Source organism: Zootermopsis nevadensis, unplaced genomic scaffold (assembly GCF_977971745.1).
Source record: "Zootermopsis nevadensis isolate Lab colony 2312 unplaced genomic scaffold, Znev_1.0 Znev_ptg000002l, whole genome shotgun sequence".
NCBI classification, from domain to species: Eukaryota; Metazoa; Arthropoda; class Insecta; order Blattodea; family Termopsidae; genus Zootermopsis; species Zootermopsis nevadensis.
In genome coordinates, this window is record NW_028259134.1 from 5,257,652 (window position 1) to 5,282,459 (window position 24,808).

General features: G+C 36.5%; 1 protein-coding gene across 8 annotated transcripts in view; it reads right to left on the reverse strand.

Moving 5' to 3' along the window:
• LOC110829034 (FHF complex subunit HOOK interacting protein 2A) overlaps window positions 1-24,787 on the reverse strand; it is a 37,061-nt gene extending 12,274 nt beyond the window's left edge. For 4 of the 8 annotated variants that reach the window (XM_022062311.2, XM_022062317.2, XM_022062309.2 and 1 more), the window contains exons 1-10: window positions 24,650-24,787; window positions 24,127-24,230; window positions 19,913-20,053; window positions 17,291-17,509; window positions 13,902-14,030; window positions 12,097-12,271; window positions 8,071-8,252; window positions 5,214-5,407; window positions 2,472-2,562; window positions 1,908-2,085 (exon numbers count right to left, since the gene is read on the reverse strand). In XM_022062311.2, the coding sequence (XP_021918003.1) occupies window positions 1,908-2,085; window positions 2,472-2,562; window positions 5,214-5,407; window positions 8,071-8,252; window positions 12,097-12,271; window positions 13,902-14,030; window positions 17,291-17,509; window positions 19,913-20,053; window positions 24,127-24,230; window positions 24,650-24,692 (1,456 nt within the window). In that variant the 5' untranslated portion in view covers window positions 24,693-24,787. Of the gene's footprint in view, window positions 1-1,907; window positions 2,086-2,471; window positions 2,563-5,213; window positions 5,408-8,070; window positions 8,253-12,096; window positions 12,272-13,901; window positions 14,031-17,290; window positions 17,510-19,912; window positions 20,054-24,126; window positions 24,231-24,325; window positions 24,473-24,503; window positions 24,600-24,649 lie in introns of those variants that run through there. The other 4 variants (XM_022062310.2, XM_022062316.2, XM_022062315.2 and 1 more) reach the window with 4 other exon arrangements.
• Between the last annotated feature and the right edge of the window lie 21 nt (window positions 24,788-24,808).

Genomic DNA, 24,808 nt, shown 5'->3' on the forward strand with positions numbered 1-24,808 from the left:
GCTGTTTATCTTTAGATCCCTGTTACATACACTTCTTGAGTTAATGTTCTGTTTGTTTGTATGATTATTTAATGATGCTTTCCCAACTGCATACGTTATATATGCCATTTACAGTGGCCACGCAGTCTGAGATGTGGGCCTTTTGCGCTTGGACACTGGGACTGTGGGTTCAAATCCCACTCAAGGCATTTATGTCCACATCTTTCTGTATTGTGCTGTCCTGTGTACAGACAGAGGCCTTGCGATGGGCTGACCACTCATCCAAGAAGTCCCACCAAATGTCTAAATAGATAAGTAAGTAACCTCCATAAGGAGGTGGGCAAGACCCACACTGGGTTGTGGAGCCATAGATGATGATGATGATAGGTTATATGAATGTTTTGAGAGGATAATTACTAATAAAGAATTGTAAAAATGTGGATGTGGTCAGGACCTACTGCAATTTATTGTATCAGTATTTACAGGAATAGACAGAAGCAAGCAAAATAAATTTAGTACCAGTCCAGCTGACCTCCAGGTCGGGAACTGAACTTAGAGCCTCCCAAATATGAGGCATAAGTTACACCCCACTACAGTCATTAAACTATGAAACTGAGTTAATATTCCATACGTCTGCCAGAGTGTTATCAGTCTGTGAGTGGAGGGGGCACTTATTAAATGTTATTTAATTTTCAAAGTTTTATTCTCTTATATACTTTCGAAGTCCTATATGTGTTATGTCTCTCCCACCTCAGAATAGTACACAGCAAAAATGTTGGTAAAAACACTGAACAATATGGCTCACAGTGACACTGGGTGTGGTAGATGCAGCACAGTAATTTGCTGCAAGAACCAGAGAGCTGAGCTGCCAGCAGCACTGCTTATCACACTGACACCCTATAGATACTACTGGAAAACCAGGCACCAATTCCTCATACAAAGATCACTAACTGACTGCAATATACACTCTTCCTTCTAAAGTTGATGCTCAGTCAAGTGATCAAGACACGTCATGTAATGGAGCCCAAGGATTCATCAGTGCACACATCTCAATACAGCCAAATTCAGCTCAATGTCTTCCCTCTCACTCAAACACTTCTGTGCCTGTAGGATGAGGTCCTCAAGGCAGCAAGTATGAAAATGGCTGTCTTCCAGGTTGTAGTGCCATGCAGTGTAGTAGAAGTTTACTGTTATTTCAGAGGTACCTGCTTGCTAATTATGAAAGAAGCAAGTAACTCTGAAACATCAGAAACCTTTTACCAAACTACATGATGCTACAGCCCAGAAGAAAGCCATCATCACTTACATACCTGATGATGTATAATCATCCTTTCTACAGAGTTTCTGTCCTTTGTCCTGTCTGGTCAGGTAACTACAAAATCAAATGAAGTGTATTTATATACAATACAGTGAACCATACCCACCTCCATTTAATGGCAAACCAGCCATATGCACAAAGTAACATTAAGTAGTAAGTAACAGAAAAGACATGAGATGTCACATCCTTCAATTCACAGAACCTGAATTTAACAAACATGAGGATAATTCACAATATATTGGAACAGAAAATTGTGAAGGCTACAAAAATTTTAAGTTTTAGGAAAGTTGCATTAAATGTGCCTGAGCATTATGCCATGAGGCATGGATATTGAGGTTACACTCCATGTGTTCTAAACCTTGGTGTAAGATGCAAACATGTTTTCAGTTGCACACCTTGGCCACTTCATCTGCAGTAAAAGAGCTCACATTACCCAATGGATAGAAGTCTGGATAGACCCCACAGTCCGTCCTGATGTGATTCCAAACAGAACAATCTCTGTCTCTACTGGGAATCAAACTCCTGGCCATCCAGCTTGCAACCAGCCACTTCACTGATTGAGCTGTTCCAGCTCTTAATAAATTCCCCTTTCACAAATATCTGTGCTTACCACTGAGCAGGGCAGGTGCAGAGACATGCTTCAGGCATTTGCTAATGAAGGCAGTGATAAGGACTTCATCAGCACCACCTGGTTCCAGAAGGGCTGGGCCCAGGACACAATCGAGGAACTCCAATCGCACACAGCTAGCCAGTGCATTGCCAATGATAGGATGAGATTCTCGAACAAGCTGTTTCACCAAACACTTGTATAAATATTCAATAGGAATGCAGGTACTGAACATTCATAAGTGACAATGTCTCTGCATTTCTGTAGCAATGCCTCCAGTTTAGTCCTTCTGACATTCTATGCAAGGGTTAATGAATCCATATCTAGATAGAGTACCCCAGGGCAAAGAAAGTAATGAAAGCCTCATCATCAATGCTTGAAGAGAGAAAACAAAGATATAAGGATAGTCCAAATATACACAACAAACAGCAAACTGATACATGCACCACTGACTTAACACATACAACTTCAAGCACTGGTTCTCCAACTCCTTGTAAAAGATGAATTAAAAAATGTAAAGCTTATTAGACGGACATCTGACAAATATAATGGACTGAATCAACTCACCTGGTCACAATAGTCAAGCCAACCGAGAAATGCTGCCACCTGACGGCAACCTGGGAACTGTGAACTCTCAGTCCATACAGGTGAGTCCAAGCTGAAAACAAATGAAACTAAAATGTTTTCCGATAAGAAATACCTGCAAACTGCATATACCGTAAAACATGGAAATTATTAATTTCATATATTCCAGCAATTCAAACTTCACTTGCACAAGGAAATAATTTTCTGCAAATAATACCATATTTACGTGAATGGAAGATGATTACAAATCTCAGAAAAATGACAACTAGGCAATATGTACGTATAGAAAAAGTGACTTTATGTATTACTTTCACAGTATTACTACCAAAAGATATTAAAGAAAATAAATTTTTCAAAACATATCACAAGTTACATTTATTTGGTCAATTTATTTATTTCTGGTTGCACAGTTACTACAAGCCTTTTCCAGATCAGTCAACCAGTCTGTCCATCTTCACAATCTCTATCTCCTATTCCATGTTCCCTGTTTTCACCATTCCATACTCCATTGCTGTGGCAACATTCCCGACTCTCTCCATATAATACCTTTTATTCATTGTGTTCCATATACAGCACTTTGTAATTCCTGGAAAGATCCACTGTCATTAAGTCTTGACTCACTGCTACACTGACCTTCTTTACATTCTTGGTAGCTGTCATAACACAGCTACCTGCCAAGAGAAATTCAGAATTCAACTGCTTCAAATGATCCTTAAAATGCTTATGTATTACTACATCTAGAACTTGTAGCCGTGAGGTCATCTCTTCAGGTATGGCCACAAGGTCAATATTCACTGCATGAATAGCAGACTTGATATCTATTCAAGAAAGAACTTTCTCAACAGTTCAGCAATACCCATGGTCTCCTGTTCCAGACAGACAACTTGTAACCAGTTTGCATTAATTTGGCAACTGATATCAGTCCTGTAGGCAGATGCACCTTTTGCTTACTTCTCTGGGTATGACATACAATGATACTTGCATGCCATCTGCCAACACTGTCAATATTAATAACTCACTTCTTTTCATGTTCTAATGTTTTTATGATGGCACATTTTGCATCTATGTCACCAATGGGGTGAGAGGATGGCACACCAATATACGCTGGAGTACCATCAGCACTGCCAATTTGTCTCAGTAGGTAATTAATTGCTTTCTGAGTTCAGGCACATGCTTCTAAAAGGCCAGAAGTTTCTGCTCAAAGTCAGGCTCTTCACCATCACACAGAAAACCCATGCCTCTGCATCATTTGTACATACCATCCCACACTGGTCTCCAATTTATATATGCAATATTTATATTAAGCAACTTGCAATTTCTTGTGCTTTCAACTCAACAATGTCACACAAAACTGACATCCTATGTACAAACTTCACAATTTGTTCTTCAGCTTTGTGAAAACAATTGAATTTAGGGATAATGAATAAATTTTGCATAGAAATGACCCTCTAAAGTTTCTGTTTTTATTGCTTCCACATTCAGATACTTGTGTCAGGATGTTTTCTTGCTGCTTCAAAGTTGCTTGTTTGTCATTTTAATCACTATAATCTTAAAGTCTGTATTTTAACTGCTCCAGATACCTGAGTCACCCTGATGATGGAGGCACCAAGTACCTCTGAAACATCAATAAACTTGAAGATTTCTGTTTTCTGGGTTGTTGTGCTGTGTAGTCTGGTTGATGCTAACCAACGTTTCAGAGGTCATACTCATCGCCCTGATGATGGAGGCAGTATGACCTCTGAAACGTTGGTTAGCATCGACCAGACTACACGGCACAACAACCCAGAAGACAGAGATATTCATGCTCACCACCGTGAAAACCTCAAATCTTACATCAATAAACTTCTACCAGACTACATGATGCAGCAACCCAGAACAGAACCATCTTCACACCCACCACAGTAAGAACCTCAAATCCCACTTAAATTGAAGATAATCCTTTGTCTTTCAACCCTGGAAATTGGGAAAGAGTACTCATCTTCCATTTTGGTAAATACAGTAAAAATAGATCTGGTAATAAATGACTTAAAGAGGTTACTTATAACACAGTAATTCTTTCAAGTATGCAAGTTTACAGAAATATTTCTATTTGCAGATGAATGTAGGAACCAACAAAACACTACTGTAAATTACCCATGCACAGCACTCTCATACCTCCTTAGCCCAAATTTTCCATGTGAGCATAATTCATGCTAACATTGCTGTTTACTCGTGTTTTAACATTATGTTAGCAAATACCCTTTTTCACCTTAAGCCAGCTTTAGTACATCTGAACAATGATGTTGGCAGCATGTTGAATAAAAGATGATAAAATTATACAAGAAAGTGTTGCCCTCAAAATTTGGAAAGCAGAAGTTAAAAAGCAGGGAAAATTATGCAAAAAATACAATATGGAAATGTATTAAAATACTGATAGAATATTTTTTTCTGTTGATAGTGTTACAAAGTTTTAGTAACATTTCTGTAAGCTGCCAAGTATGGTTGCTGAGAGGAATTTTCTATGGACTGATATTAAAATATTAGTACCATTTTAAATACGTTCATTACTATGAACATAACTCCTGAAAATGGCAAAGGACTACTGTATTCTGAGAAAATGTATTTATTTATTCTAATATGAGCAGACACATTTAGTTTCCACTTTTTAATTGCTTATCAAAGTGGCACTGTGGAACAAATACACAAACAGAACTCCAAAGAATTCTGACTTAACTGCAGGCTTACCCCCAATTGACTTGCATATCATCTAGATCATTTGGATCAATGTCAGGTGGGATAGCTGCAAACAAGGCATTCAGCTTGCTGACCAGTATGGAGCACAAGTCCGAACGACACGCCACTGAGTGTGCAAACACATCTGATGGAAGTGATGCCATCACCATCACCCCCTCACAAGCCTTAACTACTACCCTACTATCCTAGGGACAGAGGGAGAAGAGTGTTAGTTGTCAACAGAACAGTTATGCATTACTGCTTCTCTATAAAGAAAGCTGTCAGTCCTCAGATAATAACGTGCTGCACTTTGTTGTATACTGACAAAAACTAACATATAAAGAAGACATCCTCTGTCATTTAATTTTTGTAAGACAAGTTTTATAAACAGAGCACTGGACTACAAACTGCTGTGTGCTGCCAGCAAACAGGCTTGCATTATGAGTAATGAAGCTTATTAGGACCACAGGTTCTGACCGAAGTTGTCTTGATTAATCCATTTACCAGTTTAGGACATCATTTCTTTAACTATGTATTTTCTCTTGTTGGTTAACCAGCCAAGACACACTTCACGACACAAGGTGAGTCAGAAGTATGTTTACAAACTTTGTGTGCGTGTTCCAAGATCAAAAATAAGAAAAAATGTTCCTATGAACATGGGGTCGCATTTGTTTCATTTTCGAAATAATAGTCAAAAATAAGTTTCTATGTCAAAGTGAATCCAGCTTTCAATTGACGTTTGGGCAGGAATTGTTGGCAACATTCTTATTGGTCCACACATGCTTCCATCATGTCTAAGAGGACCTTTATATCAGCGATTCTTAAGAAGACACTTGCCACGTCTCCTTGAAGATGTACCACTGAATACAAGGAGACAAATGTGGTTTATGAACGACGGTGTGCCAGCACACTCCTACTGCCGCATCAGAGATCATCTCAATCAACAGCACCCTCAGAGATGGATTGGACATGGTGGCCCAGTAGCATGGCCACCGAGGTCACCGGACCTGATTCCATTGGAATTTTATCTGTGGGGTCACTTGAAGTCCGTCATTTATGCAACACCAATAAACAATGAAGACCTATGGAAACGTGTGCAGAATGCAAGCCATATGATTCGAGGAAACCCTGGTGTGTATGAACAAATCCGTCAGTCTTGTGTATGTCGTGCTCAGGCATGTGTGGAGAATAGAGGAGCAACCATTGAGCATCTGTTACAAAGAAACATCCCTGTCCTTATACTTGGCAATAAAGGCATACATTGAAACTTAATTTTGGCTATTATTTGAAAAAGAACCATTTGCAATCACAAGTTCATAAGGACATTTTTTCTTATTTTTGATCCAGGAACAAGCACACAAAGTTTGTAAACATAATTTTGACTCACTCTGTATACATGGAGAAGAACCTGTCTTGTCTGTCCACCACAAATCCCATATGGACTGTCCTGGGCATGGACCCATGTCTCCTAAGTGAGAAGCCAGCAATTAACCACCTGGCACATCTAAAGTGAGGTGGACACAGAATGTCAGAAACAGAATAAGTACAAATGTTTTGTGATTTGTGGAGATGTTGGCTGACTGCAATACTGATATAATCAATGGTTTATATTGAGGAATGTTTAGTCTACTGTATCAGACTGCAGACACTGGCTCCTTTTTTGAGTTAATGAGTGCTAATAAATTAAATAATATATTTGTCATCTGTAATCAAGTGACTAACATAAAAAGCAACTTTGTTTTTATTGAAATGTTAAAATACTGTTCTCATATTGTACCTTTGGGGACAAATTTATAGGAAAATCATTCACCCTGCCTATCCCTAAATTCAACAGGATAGTCGTAATCATTTGTCTGCTACAATTTATGACTTTGGATAAACAAATACAGGCAGGCAATGCTGAAATTTGGCAAGACTTCAGAAGTCATCATTTTGGAAATGAATGCTATGTTCATTTATGAAAAGCAACTTCAAAAACAGGGTTCTTACTCTCCAGTTTGGGTCAAATATTAGAGGTTCCTTTTTGTTTTGTCTATGTTTCAGCAATGAAAATAATGTAGTGATTTTGATAAAACCATATTCAATGTTCAATGCAACGTAGAATGTCTCTCTGAAAACATATAATGCAGTCTTTTAATTTTCAAAAGTAATTTTGGAGAGAAAAAAACACTCATAATACACAAATATAATTTTCTGAAGCATTTAACATTCAAACACCCATATTACGCCTTTATGAAGATAAAAAGTGTTTCATTATACCAACATGCTACTCATAGTTAGCAGGTCCTTCTGTATTAATTTTACTGCAGTGTGTACATGCACTGTAATAATCTGTGCATTTTGTGTTGTAGACTTCTTCCTACTACACCTACTTCAAAGTATTTACTACATTTTGTGAATCAGAATAAATTGGTTACTCAACCTTTCACAGCTCTAAAAACTGCAGACTCAGAACAGAACCAAAGGGTGAGATTACTTCCACAACCAAACCTCAACTTCAAATGATCCAAACCTCTGGACATCACAAATCTTTCCAGTTATTTTCCACTTGGCACAACGAGATGTAAACAACAGACAGCTATATAAACTTGCATATGGTTGCCTAGCAATGAAACAGCATTGGACAGAGATATGACTTTATGCATTAGAACATAATATATAGTCAACTAGCAAGCAATACACAGGACTAAAAGTGAGGAAGACAGAAGGATTTTATATTATGATAATGCAGGTACAGTACCTGGTAACTTATTGAGAAGACTGATAACTACAGCAAGGAGGTACACATGCAAGCTAATTCCTCCTCTTGTACATGTGTGTACATATCATTCCCATGTACATGAAAACCAAATACGTAAACAAAACCCACCGCACTGTGTAGAAAACTCAGCAGAGCTTCAAGTAAGAGAACCTTGCCACTGGATTCTGAGCTTTTATTGCTTTGTGCCGGTGACGAAGGTCCAGGGGAAGCTGCCACACCATGTGGTTCACCACTGTTGTGTGTTGAAAAGTCCACTGTACTACCCATTTGTGCTGTTCCTGCACTGTCTGCTATAACACATTAGTCCCAACACACATTCTCAAGTCAGCAACAAAGACTGTAACAGCCAAACATGCTAAAACTGTCAACTACTACTGAAATGCAAGAAAAAATTACAAATGCGAACATATGACATACGTAATCTTTGGACATATTTAGCATAAACATTGTCTCCCTTGAGGGAACGTTCTCAATAAGGGAAATGATCTAGATAGGTTGTCTTGATAGATGATCTAGCTTGGTTATTATTTCCTTGTATTTCTTTAGCGTTTTACATTTATACTAGTGTTTCCCTAGGTGGATTATTTGCTTTTATTTGTATTTCTTCATTTATTTTCTTTGTGTATAATATTGTTTCTATTTTGGGTTTGCCTATATTTGGCTGTTATATTTAATACTGTACATATATATGTTTAGTTAATTTGTTTGTGAAATATTTTTCATTATTATTATATGTATTATCAGTGTTTGCCTGTTATTGGCTTCTTGCTAATGGCAAACACTTAAATAAATGAACTGAATTTAATATGGTTCAATAAGCAATGTATAGAGCATGTATAGAACATTACAGCAAAACATGCTAAGAAATCATGGAGTACAACTACAGATATTAGGGTAAACAACAAACATAATAACAATCGGTTAATCGAGAATTATACAGAGCACATCTATAGGCCATGTATTACTGAATAAGAACTGGATAATTATAGAATACAATATTTATCAAGCCCTAAAATATGACAATGATCATAAATACAAGATACATAATAAGAAGAAAATATAGGAACTCGATAAACCAAACATAAACACAGTGAAAAAAGAAGATGAAGTCAAATTTTACCCACAAATAGTTAACAAAATGTAGTTAGACAAATCAGAAACATTTACTGGGAAACTAACTAACTAGATGGCTTACCGAACCCGAAGGTTCATCTCTGAATTAACCAAAGCCCTCCACCGGACTCTGTCCTGGGCCAACAAAATTCAGTTTTCTTCAACTCCTATCTCCCATAGATCCCGCCTGAGATTATCCTCCCATCTATGTCTAGGTCTCCCCAGCAGTCTCTTCCCTTCAGGTTTCCCAACCAGTACCTGGTGCACACCTCTTGTCCCATCCATGTGTGCTACATGCCCAGCCCATCTCATTCTTCTCGATTTAATCACCCTGACAATACTGCGGGAGGAGTACAGATTTTTAAGCTCATCATTATGCAGTTTTCTCCATGCCCCATCGTCTTCCCTCTTAGGCCCAAATATCCTCCTCAACACCCGATTCTCAAACACCTGCAATCTGTGTTCCTCCCTCTGAGTGAGAGACCATGTTTTGCACCCATACAAAACAACAGGCAAGATTATTGTTTTGTACACTTTAATTTTCAGGTTCTTAGAAATCAGATAGGAAGACAAAATATTTTGAACTGAGAAGTAGCAAGCATTTCCAGAATTTAATCTCCTCCTAACTTCCTCATGAGTGTCATTTTGATTTATTATTGTTGTTCCCAGATATTTGAACTTTGTAACCCTTTCAAAGGACTTATTAGCTACCCTAAGATAATTTTGCCCGCCTGTCTTCTGATGACGAGATACTAACATGTACTTAGTTTTTTCTGAATTTACTTCTAGCCCTACCTGTCTACTAGCCTCTAGTAAAACTTCTGCGTTCCTCTTTATTGTATTCATATCGTACCCCAATAAATTAACATCATCAGCATACGCCAATAGCTGATGTGTCCCATTCAATTGCAAACCCTCCTGCCTATCTTAGACTTTCCTGATGGCATATTCTAGAGCAAAGTTAAAGAGCAAGGGAGACAAAGCATCTCCTTGTTTTAGACCGTTCTTGATGAAGAATGTCTCAGATACATATTTACCTACTCAAATTTTGCTACAGGTTTCATTTAAGCATTTACTGGGAAAGGCCTGCAAAATTATTTACTGCAGCCAAATAATGCATAATGGTTAGAAAGACTATTAACAAAAACATGCTGCAATACAAAAAATGCCTATGTACAAACACAATGGTTGCAGGTATATGGGTAACTATACACTGAGAAATGACGCAGAAGAGAAAGAGTGGAAGTATGGTGACACACACACACACACGCAAACAAAAACAAAAAACACAACAACAACAACAACCAGAATGAATAAGAAAGAAACAACAAAACAAATTAATAGTTACTATGACAGACAAAGGAATACCAGCAGTTGTAACAAGAACAGAACAATATCAAGAAAAGACTAAACTTACAGCACATAAAAAACACCAAAAACTGCATAATGACCCAACAACGAAATTTCATTAAGTAAGATTTGAGGTTTTCACAGCGGTGAATAGTCTGGTCAATGCATTGACCAGACTACAAGGCGCAACAAACCCAGAAGACAGAAATCTTCAAATTTCATTAAGTTAGAATTATTTTAAGATTAATGAAAACTGTAAGATAGAAATGGATGGGACCCCCATGGGCTCACCCATACCAACTAATATTGATAGAAATCTTAATACAAAATCTACCGAAGAACCACCCAAACATGATTCAAAGGAAACAGACAGAATATGTTAGAAAAAATACAATATTCTGACTGTCTGTTGGAGAACAACAACAACAACACAGTATATATTAAAAGATGCATCATAAGATAAAACACTATGGAATTAGAGAACGACAGATAAATTAATTTTCTTTTGATTTTGAAATCTACAAAGGAGAAAATCCCACTGAACTATGGTTATATTGGAAACTAACAAACACAGACACTGTAACACACAATACATCAGTACATAAAGGGAACACAAAATGGCAGCATTCAACCACACATTTAACAGAATGAGCAATATCCCAATAGCATAAAATGAAAAACATACACCTAAAAACAATGGTTACAACACAAAATACAATGAAAAGCAACACATGCAAGAATAACCAAATGAATATTAAAGGTAAAAGCAAAGCTGTCTTGCTATATAACATGTAGGTGCTGGGTGGGGGGGAGGGAGGAAAATTGTTCCTAATCATTCTTGACCTTGGCACTAAATGGGGGTGGGGGGTGAGTCATCAGCATCATGCCCTAGCCACACTTTACCCCGGGAAAGGACTCCAGAACCCATTAGATAGGAGGCTGGGTGGGCCCCAGAGCTGGTCTGGACTCAGAGGCTAAAGAAAAAATCCTCTGCCCCTGTTTGGGATCAAACACTGGTCATCCAGTCCATAGCCAGTCACTGCACTGACTGAGCTACCCCAGCTCAACCAAATGAATAGAGCTAATAAAAATTGCGGGGTGGAGAGGAAACACTGGGAAAAATCTACATTCTTCAAAGTAAAGATCAACTCAGTATACCCAAAAAATATTTAAACTCAGAAATATTGGGGTAGCATAGAGAGTTGGAAATACCGTAAAAATGATTACAGTCTTCAGTACATGTCATGAAGAAAACTGTGATAAGAATGAGGTAAGCAGACATAACTGTGACAGATGCAAGAAGGTGTGTGTGTGTGTGTGTGTGTGTGTGTGTGCGCGCGCGCGCGCACGTGTGTATCAGACAAAACAGAAATTCAAAACCACATATAGGGATGATATTAGAGATGCTAATCACAACTGGCACAATTTAAAATATGGTAAAAACTTTCTAGATACATTATGGATCAACAGACTATGATATGAACATTATGATAGCTCCACAGAAAGGCACAACACTAGTCACATATAAGGGATTTAATACCTACAAATATTAAAAAAATAAATAAATACCAGGCTGCAATACCTTATTTGAGCTCTTCATAAAACAATATGAGAACAGAAACAACAATAATAAACAGAAACAACTATAACCCAGCATAAGTTTCTCCATACCTTTGGTATCGGAATCATGTGCTTGAGCACAGCTGCATGACAATATGTCACCTCCCATCTCACAGTCACACATGTTTATGTTCTGTGGTGCTCCTGCACCTGACGTAGGTCTAGCTCCATCAAGACTTGCAGAACTCAAGCTACTACTTGTGCTCAGTCTCCTTCCTTCTGTTGTCTGTTAAATGGGAAATGAATAACATAAAGCCTCCATATCTGATACCTAATTCTAAGGTTATTTTAAAAAAAACTTCTTTAGTTAGGTACTTTACACAGTGTGGAATGAGTTGGGATGGTGTCAATAAATGTTGAGTACGTAAGGATATGGGGCAATGTGGTTTTTCCTGTTTGAAGGTATCAACTCAGTGTTTGCCTAGCAGAGTCTAGTAATAAATCACAAAGAAGGAATCTGCACTGTTGCTGGTTCCCGCTATATGTTATACCAGATAGATCCAGAAGTCTCATAAACAGCACATTTCCAAAACGCTGTAGTGCAGGAGTCTCACAATTTGCTGCTATATACCTAATACACTTAATTAACAATTAAATTTTCTAATAGTTTCAAGACAAACAATCCCTCATGTCTAGTTACCTTTCTTATCATAGTTATGAAAACTAAATCTCTCAGAAGTCAAGTGGTGTGGTCTATGATGTCAGGCAACATCCCAAGGACTTATGTGTATTCACAAAAGAATGGTCAGAATCAAAAGAGTATTGACTTTTTTTTGTGATGGTACACCAATCCAAATTTCCTTCAGCCCCACAAGCTTACAAATGCCAAATACCACTCAATTTTGTGTTAATTATACTAATTAAATATATAAAACTTAAGGCAGACTTCAACTGAATACATGTCAGACTTTATACTGCAGTAAAACATGCTCATGTGTTGAACCAGCTTACAAATTTCTATTATACAAAATCTTTGTTATGTGCACATAGAGACATTTAAATGGGTACATACCTCAAGGAAAATGTTAAAATAAAGAATATGCAATGTGGATGATGGAAAAGTCCTTACTAATTATACTAGATGGTAAAATGTTCTATTTTTCACAGAAGGGATTGCTAACATGGGTGATAAAAACAATGAAATAACACAGGACACTCTTTATTGTTTTTCTAAGACAGAACTGATGGGAAAGGAATACAAGACAATGCAATGCAGTTATGAAAGAAATAAAGAAAACCAAGAAGGGGGTAAGGGATAATGATACAAATGATATTATTCCCCACTGAACTCTGATGAACCTTTGACACTACTGTACACATAATGTCAAAGATGATGATCAATATGCTGCATGCAGCCAAAGGTAATTCCTATGATTTACCTCTACAAAAAGTATAACTTTTTACACAAGCACATTGTTTGGGTCTGTTGTGCTCATTCTGATTTACCATACCTAATTAAAGTCAGCGCCAGATTAGCAGGGGAAGATCAAGTGACAAATAAGTATAGCAACTGTTTATCTACTGTAAATGAGTATCAAACTGGCAAGAACAGAGTTGTGTAAAAGAATAATTCTTAAAATTTGTTCTTATGCACTGTCAAATCCCTCAGACAGTCCATGAAAGTGGCAATGTTCAGTTCTGTTCAGTGACACTGTGCAGAAATTTGTTTTTTAGAAATACCACTAACAGAAATATTATCATCTGCCAACAGCCCATAACAAGCACAAATACGTAAAATTAAAAAATCTTTCGCTCAATGTAGCATTTCATGGACAGTAACATTAAAGTCTGGGAACTGGGATGTTCAAATTTTAAAACAGATCACAGGAAATGCATTAAGATGATGAATACTGTACCTGCTGGTTACTGAATATGTTAGTGAGATGGGGATTTGTGCACATGAGACCACACAATGCACACAAAAACTGGATCTCAACAGATTCTGTAGGCGAGGCCAGCCTTCCATTACACAAGCTAATCAACCTCTGAAACACAAGATCAAACCATAAACAATAAAGCCAGAATATCAGGAATGAATGAAACCATAATGATAAGAGTTCCCGTGATACACTGTACGTACTTACTCAGTAGCGAATATAATCCAAATGTATAACAAATTTAATACACAAATTACATACTATAATGTCATGTGAAGGTAAAGAACACAAATCTATTAATTATTTCTTCTAATCTTAATATCTGACAATTAATGATGGGTTTTAAACACACAAAAATGCACATATAGACCATACTGCCAGAACTAAGTAAAATAAAATTTTGTCCAATGGCGAGCAGATTTATATCAAATTTCTGGAGCCCTTATTATTAGTAATAGGTAAATAAATATGATTGATTCTTAAACTGTTTAATAACACTGTATCAACCCTACAAGTTATACATGACAATGAGTTTAAAGGAGGTCAGCAGGTAAGGGTATGAAAGGAGTCAGTCATGATCCACTTGATGGACTGGAAAAAAATTGTGCCATGAGGGAAAGTCATCAGAGTCAAAATAGGCGGCCTACATCCGAATAGAGAATAACTGTTACATGTAAACAAAACAGATAAAGTAATTTGATATAGTAACTTATGTACAAAGAATATGTGATACAGTGTCTGCAAAAAATTGTATTTTAAAACTGAATAGCCTGAAAAATGTCACGGTCTTCTGACATCTGTTCATCTGAGAGGGTGAAGGAATAATCTACTGGAGTTGGATTCTGCTTCAGTGGTTGTTCATGATAATTATTAAAAATGGATTTATACCAGATTCATGGCGGATGCTTGGCATTTGCCACATCCAAAAAGCTTCAGCTTTGTAAGAGGAGAGGTATGGGAAAATCATGCAAAAAATTTCATAACTGGACTCAAATATTAGACATTTGTCAGAGAAGTCCATTGCCTGAGCACAGATACCATGTCTGCTTGGAACTCCAGCAGTGGAATACATAGGTCTGTCTGGCCATCTGACAATTCCTGTTTAAAATTCAAACACATACTATATAATAGCTATTCGGATAGTAAGTTCCAATACTGCATATGTGACACAAATACGGAAATGGATATTTTAAAGTTCCCACCAGTGTAAAGCAAACAACAGTTGAGCAACAGACTGTCAGTGAGTGGCCTGTAAACATTTAGGGGACATCACAGGCAGTTTACAGTGATGATTTTGGAGAAATGGTGTGATGAGGAAGTGTATGCTGTGTTTCAATTTGTGGATAACAGACTAAGAGGCTGCAGAAATCCATCACCAAGTGAAAGAAGTGAAAGACATCTGTAGTGTTAGAAAATGGTGCTTCAAGTTTTCAACAGAATGGACATCACTCAGACAAACGATGGAATGGCAGACTGGCATCCTCTCAAACAGATGACAGTATGGCATGTTAGAGGTTTGGTCCGAGAAGACAGGCATGTGTGTGAGGTATCCAACATCACCAACATGTTCACTTAGAGTACTCACAACATTATTCATGATGTGCCGCAGTACTCCACAGTATCATTGTAATGAGGGCATCATCACTGAAAGCTAAATACAAATCATTGTGAATGGGATCCAATCTGACACTTCACCACTGATACTCACAGGAAGTTCTAGAGTTTTTGGTCACAATATCTCAGGCAATGAAACATGGGTGCATCATTAGACCCCAGAATCAAAGGCTACATCAATAGAACTGAAGCATACCACACTACCAACCAAGTGGCAGAAGTCTGAACGGAGGGTGCTCCTAACAGCATATTGCAATGAACAGAGTCTGCTATATATGGAGTTCTTAGAGAGCGGCGCTGCTGTGACACTGAGGCATCTAAAGGAGGACATACAATGGAAACAGCCAGGATTCCTGAGACAGAGCCTGCTTCTCATCTATGACAATATCCAGCCCCATACTTGAAACATTATCAGACACCTATTGCAGAAGCAGTTTGGCAGGGAGCATCTACACCCACTTACAGCCCACATCTGGCACCAAGCGATTACTATGTGTTTGGGCCCTAAAGAAACACCAGGACAGCAAATACAAGGAGATAAAAACTGAAGTGCATATGTGGTTCATGCCTTTAAGCCAGATTTCTTCAGTGCTGGGATAAAGATGCTTGTGCATCACTGAAACAAGGTGGTGACTATATGAAAAAAATGTCATTTTTCCAGTAGTGTTTATTTCTACCTGCAGAATTTTGTGCAACATAATAAATGCTGGAAAAATCACTAACAGATCTTACTTTCCAAACCTACATACACATCAGACATCCTACTTTCATAAACCTTCATATGAACAGCAAGCCATTTGATGACAATCTTAGTACACCATAACTCATGCCATTGGAGGACAAACAACTTTAATGCTTTTTACCTCCATGTCATCAATATTAGCATGGCTGCCTTATGAATTTCTGAGGTGAAAACATTAGCATCATTCTGAGAAGGTTCTTGAAATTTTGTCTCAAGTTGTATTGGATGTCTTTGGATATAACACACAATCTACCAACTGCATTAGATGCTTCTGATGCCACTGTTGTGTTGAGAAAATAACAGAGAAATTTCGTCACTGTTCAAGATATAAGGATGTAAAGTAGCCAAATAGGTACCTGCAAGCAAAAATAATTCTTAATATTCCACTTTGCATGAGACAGATTTTTGGGATACTGTTATACAGTACAACCTAATATTTCAAAATAACCATTTTTTTATTAACATTCCCAAGGAAAGCCAGTTAAACTGCCATTCCTTTGACTGTGAAAGTTATTTTCTCATTCTGAAATACATTGTCATAATGAGAATACTGTATCTCAGATCCAGTCCCTCAGACTATAAACATATCATGCCAATGGTGATGATTTTAATATATGTTTGAAAATAAGGCAAAAGAAAAGGGAAAAGTTGTCCCTGATGCTGACAGATCCACACATTCTTAATCTCAGTACTAGATGAAGGCAAGTAGCTTCATCTCCAACCTCTTCACACCTCAGAAAAGAACTCCAATATCCACTAGACAAGGTGCTACGTGGGACTACAGTCAGTCTTGGCACTGTGGCAAAGAAAGGGTTCTGCCTTGCTGGTACTGAATACCATTTGTCCAGGCAGTAGCTCTGTCATTGTACTGACTGAGCTATCCTCACTCCTTGTTTACAAAATCTTCAAGTAATTACATATAAAATAAAACAAAACACTTCCTTTACTCAGTGAGACACATATCATTGTATGTTTCTCATTTTGAAAAATCACTTTAAAAATCACTGCTCACCTGAATGGGGCCATATACACTAATGTGTGGCAACAGAGGATGCTTGAGCTGTGTTATTAACCTCCGAATGAAGCTAAGTGTGAATGGCCGCATGCCAGGGGGGCAGTCAGTGCATGCCAACGTTGTCAGCAGATCCAACAGACGGTGCTGCAACAGATACTCCAGACAGGGACCAGCAGTGCCACTCTCATGACTGGCTGCTTCCTCTTCCAGTAAAATCTACAAACCATATGTAAAAGACTTGTCAAGTGGTGACAAAATGCAACACCAAGGTTCCAATAACACAACCTAAAACTAATAAAAACAACAGAATAGTGGCCCATAAGAAGATTATGGCTTTATAATTAAAAAAGAAATGTAAAAATTGGAAAGAAATATATTACAACAGTGCTACTCTTTAAGGTACATGTAGATTATTAATGCAAAAATAATTTAATTTAATTTCTAAAAATTAAATTATCCAAATGTATAGCTATCCATCACCAAATGCAACACATCCAAGTAAAAGGTTTCAACTTCTTGTCTAATTCATGCTTTCAGCTCTTAAATAAATTGAATACAAGTTGAAAACACAGTTTATTTTACATAACACTGTAAGAAGCATGGAGACCTTGGTGGCCAAGGCAGGTTTCTCTACAAGAGACAATTCAATTATGTAACAAGATGCATGATGCTTCCATATTATTTCTGGCTGTGTGTGCCATGGACCAATCCTGACAAAACTGTATGCCATGCAATCTTCACTGATGCAATATGAGAACAAAAAATGTTTCCATCATTGTTCTATGTCACTTTGAGTTCACTGTTATGTTCTCTCATTACAATCTTGACCTTTGACTTACAGGTATTTAAATACCCCCTTTCAACTGGCAGCCAGAATACTTTGTCACTTAAATGCCTTAAATGGAAAAAATAGTTAAATAAATTTGTCTATTCACTGCAGTTTTCAGTCTAGAATTTTTTAATAAAATATAGGCTCTTGAGGATGAATAAATTTTTCCATACCGGAGTTTCAAAATAATCAACCTGACAGCATAATTTTCCAATTTGAGCCTATGTTTTTTGTTTCTTATTTGAAATATTGAAAAATAAATCAGTTAGAGTAGCAGAAACATTTTAAAACACTGTACCACAGCTTTAAAATGGTGTATCCTGTGTCAAAGTACAAAAATCTCGAAACACTCACTACCTTCAGCATTAAGTTAGTTAAATCAGTGTGTTCTAGCTCATACAATATATGGTGGTATAGAAACATATTATAAAAGGCTGTTTCAAAGATAAAACTCTTCTTCTTCCTTTCCAGAATAGTCATTATGGCCTGATACAGGCATTACATAACAAAATCCTTCCATTCTTTGAGGGGTTGGCCCAAACATATCTCAAAAATAAAATTAAACCTGATTTTATCAAGAACAGGTTTTGATGATGTGGAATAGAATGAGCTGCCTCATGGTAGGTTTCAAGCTTTGAGTTTTATCATGACAATTTTCAATTACTTTATAAGTGTTGTTACATTACATATGCCCTAATGGCAATGGATCATGACCTTTAACTGACAAGGTTTAATTTGCAAACATTTTACTTAGTTTCATGAGATACTGCAACAATCACTTACATTCATTAAGCTCCATGCTAATAGCAGCGCCTAAGCATTGCGGCAAATATGTCAGTTCTCAGTTTTGATAGCAAAAAGTCCAGGATCCAATGCCTGACCAGAACTGAGAGAACTCTGTCGTAAAAATTTTATTTGACCTGGGTGCAGACCTATCAGTACACAGATCAAAGCTGATGCCTCTACTAAATATTACACATTGTAAATATGGATAATACTAGCCTTGTACTGTGGCCTGGAGCCCACATAACACTACAGTACCAAACAGAATAAAACAGATTTTCCCTGATATGCTCAACATACAGTACACGAACAGCATGTACATGAAGAGGTCTGAAAGTTTCAGTATAGAGAATTCAAGGTGCAGCCAGGGAATGACCATTATCATACAGCAACAGGGGATTAAAATACCCAAACTATGAGGGCTACCAGCTAAAACTTAAAATCAAAGGTTTAACATTTTACAGTATGAAATTGCAACACATGAAGCATGATCATAAAGCTTCAGCAACAAACCCCCTGTATAAATCATTATTCCTGCCCCATCACCTGGAATTTGCCTCATAGGTGTCCCACCTTACAGAAAGACTGCTTCACTTCATTATGTAAGCAGAGGCAAAGTATGCCATTACAGCCATAATCTGAGACATTTGTGGAAACAAAATTTCTAATTTATTTAAGGATTATAAAATTCCTAGTCACCAATAAATATAAACTTGGCTGATGTTTATAAATATATTGTTGGATAATTAGTAATGCAATAGTTCAAATTATACAACATCAAATGAGAGAAATATTAGTGAGTAATAAATTGAGAATATGTGGAAGGAAGTGGCTTTAGGCTAATTTAAGGAACTATCCCAGTGTTTGTCTGGAGCAGATAAAGAGAACAACAAAAAAGCACAGTAAGGACAGACAGTCTCCAAGCCAAGACACGAAACAGAAGCATTAACCACTTGACTGCAATGTTTGGTTTGGCTGAGATTGGTATTCACTGCTTTCCAGCCTACCTTCAATAACTGATCCAAATGTGCCGGAATATTTGTACTTTCAATTATAGTTTTGCAAACTGTATCCTTGTTTACATAGAACTTCATCACCATCTTCCAATGATATGTGAAATCATCCAGCAACGGCACTGGTGGCGCCAGCTGAAAGGTGAAACACAGGATACACTACTTGAAGTGAAACAATAGGCAGTGGCCATAAGCATTTGCACACTTTGTCTACAATGACAACAGGTGCTCGGTCATCTTGATGTCTAGAAAATGCATGTTTTCTTTGACAATAGAGGTAGTACCATTTTTCTATTCATGCAAATTATCCATCATAATTATTATCATCATTATTAATAAAGGAAATGTCATTATTAGGGGAAACTGAAACCACTCTGTCCCTAGAAACAACATGCATAGTAAGTGCACTTTAATTATAATCATGTAAATATGCAGAAAAATATGTTGACTTCCTAATATACACCACACATCATGATCGTCATCATCATTATTATTCTTTCTCTTTTCACAGGTTCTTCCAGGTATTTTCTTCTTGAACCAATGGTGAACTCCATCACTCAAGTTTCAAGTTTCTGGCTGTAGCACAGTGCTTATTATATGTGACGTTCCTAGTACAGCTGTTGTGTGTGTGTGTCTGTCTGTAGAGAATCTACTGAATGCTTTCCTGGTATTGTTTACAGACATTTTTTCGGTCTTTTAGTTATAATTCCTGTGGCTCCAAGAATTACACAACATAAAAATAAGATGGCTATCTTCTGGGTTGTAGTTCTGTGTAGTCTGGTAGAAGTTTACCAAATTTTCAGAGGTCCTTGCTGCCTCCATCATCTGGACAATCTCATTGCCCTGATGATGGAGGCAGTGCTACAACCCAGAAGACAGCCATCTTTATATTCACTGTTTTGAGAACATAAAATCCTAATGAGATCTAATTTATTTATTGCTAACATAGAACTCTCACTCAAGTCATGTCACATGGTATATAATCTTAGGGAGAGATTCAATTAACAAAAAAGTTTTTCTCATGCACAACAAAATAATCAGAATAATGACAAGTGTTCAAAGATGTACATCATGCAGAGGTTTGTTTAACCTTTACCATGTGGGAATAGGGAATATAAACCCCTGTACTGTAAGGCTGCTGGCTGTAATCCAACTCCTGGAAAATAGTTTAACAGCATACCAGTGTGATGCACAGCCAGATGGACCCCACATATGCCATGATAATATGAATAATAAAGGTTGAGAGACAGTGCATATTACTGCTTGCTTCTATGTATATAGTTACTTTAATGACAAGTGTAGTAGATATCTGTGGAATTTTCCAGTCAAACACAGATGTTCATAAAATCAATAGTAAGCAATAAATGAACTTCAATGGGTGACTATTAACCTTAAAATGGAGGCCTACCAAAAAATGTATAACTATTTAGTAAATATACTGTATAAGAACCTCATAATAACTAAAAGTCTATCAGCCAACAGAAGACTGTTCAAGTCCACATCAAAAGAATATCTTTTACCACAAATGTTCTATTCTTTTGATGAATTTGTAGAGCTTTCATAGTTAATAACAGATTGTGAATTATATACATACTAGAATAATCTAATCTAATCTAATCTAAAGAATACTAAATACAGAATGTACACATGAAGTGTATACCATTTTACTGAAACATTGCTCATGAAACAAAATACATCTGAGCAGGTTATATGATCAATCTTTTAATTTGTCACTTGAGCTTCCAAATCTTTCCACCTAAAGTTCTACATGCATGTTGGAGAAATTTTCTGTGATTAAGCAAAAGCTTTTGACTGTGTAAATCATGAAATTTTGTTGGATAAATTGCATTTTTATGGCATTCATGGAATAGCAGCGTAATGGTTCAGATCCTATTTAACAGATAGAAAACAAAAGGTTGAAGTAAAAGCACCTAAAAACAAACAACATTTTTTCTCAAACTGGGGAACAATAAAAAGTGGAGTTCCCCAAGGGTCAATTTTAGGGCCCTTGCTTTTTATAGTATACATAAATAACCTTCCTCCAACAATAAAAACAATAAATACTTTAACAGAACCCATAATATTTGCTGATGACACAAGTGTCATAATTTCTAATAAAATTTTTGATGATTTCTGTTCAACATCAAACATAGTTCTGTCTCATATGAGTAAATGGTTTACTGCTAACAAGCTGACCCTAAATCTAGATAAAACGAATATAATAAAATTTATAACAAATAACTCACCACAGCTTGCTTTAAGTATTGGTTATAATGGGAAGTATATACAACAGTCAATAAACACAAAATTCTTGGGTTTGCAAATTGATAATCACCTAAATTGGAAAAATCATATTATAAACTGATACGTAAGTTAAGTGGCGCATGTTATGCAGTTAGATCTCTGTTGCATGTTAGCAATACTGACACACTCAGATCAGTATATTTTGCATATTTTCAATCTTTAATAAGTATGGAATAATTTTGAGGGGAAATTCATCAAACAGTAAAAAAATATTCACTTTACAAAAGAAAATTATTAGATTATTGGCTGGTGTAAAACCTAGAAATTCATGTAGAAGTCTATTTAAGAGATTAGAGATCTTAGCTCTACCTTGTGAATACATATTCTCGTTAATGAACTTTATTGTAAATAACCAAGAACTCTTTCAAACTAATTCTGCTGTACACTAGGAATAAAAATCAGCTTCAAAGACCAATTGCCAACCTCTCATGCTTTCAGAAGAGTGCATATTATGCAGGAATCAAAATTTTCAACAGTCTACCATCAAATCTCACAAGTCTTGTAAATAAGAAGGAGCAATTTAAGGTAGCATTAAAAAGATACTTAATTACACACTCCTTTTACTCTGTCAATGAATTTATGTTGTTTACAAATAAATGATAAATTTTTCTTGTGTGTAATGGGTAGATCTATTTGTAGCTTATCATTTCTCTAGGTGAATACTTTGTTTTGTATTATGTGAAATTTATATAATAGTTTGAATTGTACTTTATAATATGTATTGTATTATTATTATTATGACTTTTTCCACATCCTATTGTCATCTGACTGTCTTATGGATCCATGGAATGTAAATAAATTATTATTATTATTACACTCACAGTTGTTAAAATGGTGTCTCAAGTAGAATAAACTAAATACATGTCATGGTTTCACAATTCTAGGTCTGTGTTGCCAAACAATTAAACATACCACACTTGACAGTGCACAAAATGCTGCAGAAACTTTTGACATTTAAAAGTTATAAGTACCAATCATTGCAACATGCAACTGCCCAAGACAAAAAAGTTTACTACACATTTCGCTCCAACTTGACATGAAGATGACAAACTTTTAGTCAAAAGTGTCTTCAGTACTGAACCTACATTCCATTTATCAGGAAATGTTAATCAACATAACCTAAGAATTTGGGGCAAAACAAACCTTGTGACATTACTGAACATATATGAGAGAAAGTTCAAAGTAGAATAAGTTTTGTGCCTTGTCCAAATAAAATTCATTCAGGCCTTTTCTCTAAGTCAATTGTACTGTGACGAACATCATGAAGCTCGATATGATGGAGGAATTCCTCACGTATATTTTCAAAGAAGTAGTCCAAATGACATGCTGTTCCAACATTTCCACAAGAAAGTGACACACTTCTAAAACTGCAAGTGTTGAGAGAAATGGATTGGCAGGAGCAAGCCTGTCATTCAGCCACCTCCTTCATCTGACCTTATTCCGTTGTTGTTGTTTTTTGGGGGGGAGGGGGGAGTTACACCATCGCTGAAGTTGCTGGGCAGATATGAGATGCAGTAGCTACACTAACCTACAGCCACAGTTGATTTGCTAGAGAACATGTGGGCTGCCAGGGCACTCACAGCGTCAGCATTAAACAAATGTAAAATGTAAGTCCCTGAAACGTGATCATATAACCTTCTCGAATGCGTTTATTTTTCATTAATCTGCATTTTGGTTCATGAGCAATGTTACAGTAAAATGTTATACATTTCATATGCATACCTGCACTTTATAACATCAAGGGAGGCCAAGATAAAATTATACTATATAATTATAATTATTCCCAAGTAAAATTCCAAAATGATGTTTCTGATCACACAATAAAACATATGTTAAATTGTAATTGTAGAGATAATATCTAAAGATTATTATTAAAATTATAACTAACGTGTATTAAGACTTACAGCATCCACAGCATTTTGAATAACGGTGGAAAATCTGCTCAACATTTCGCACCTACTCTCGTTCAGAAGTGACCATTCGTAATTGATAAGTGACACAGCGGAATCTGGAATAAACAGAAATTAATTGTTTCTCTGGCCATTTTAACTTCTGAAAATTATAAAAACCAAACAGCAGACGACACGTTCAATGTCAACTGACAATCCCTAACACTGTGCGCAGATAACCCACTGATAACCTACTGAAGGTTTGACTACAACCACTACAACGTAGAATAGCAATATGATAAATTTAATCATCTTTGAAATTATCAGATTCAAAGATTACATAGTTTCTTGAGAAAACAGGGGAATTTGAATTAGAGGAAAATGATGACCACCAGAACGCTCATATGACCCTACAGTGGTGAGGATCACTCTTTCCCCAGTCTCCTTAACCCTTCATTATTATTATTATCCCATCTCTTCAATTATTATTATCATTATCATTATCACACACGGTAAAGTTTGCACACATCTACATTACTCAATATGCAAGACATCTGGCAATGAAACAAAAGAAAACGCATTCGCACAGACTAAATCGATATATGAACATGTGGATGTAACAGTAAAATTAAGTTAAGGGATACAACATAATAACTAAAAATAATATAGACAAAATTGGAACTGAGACAAGAGTCTA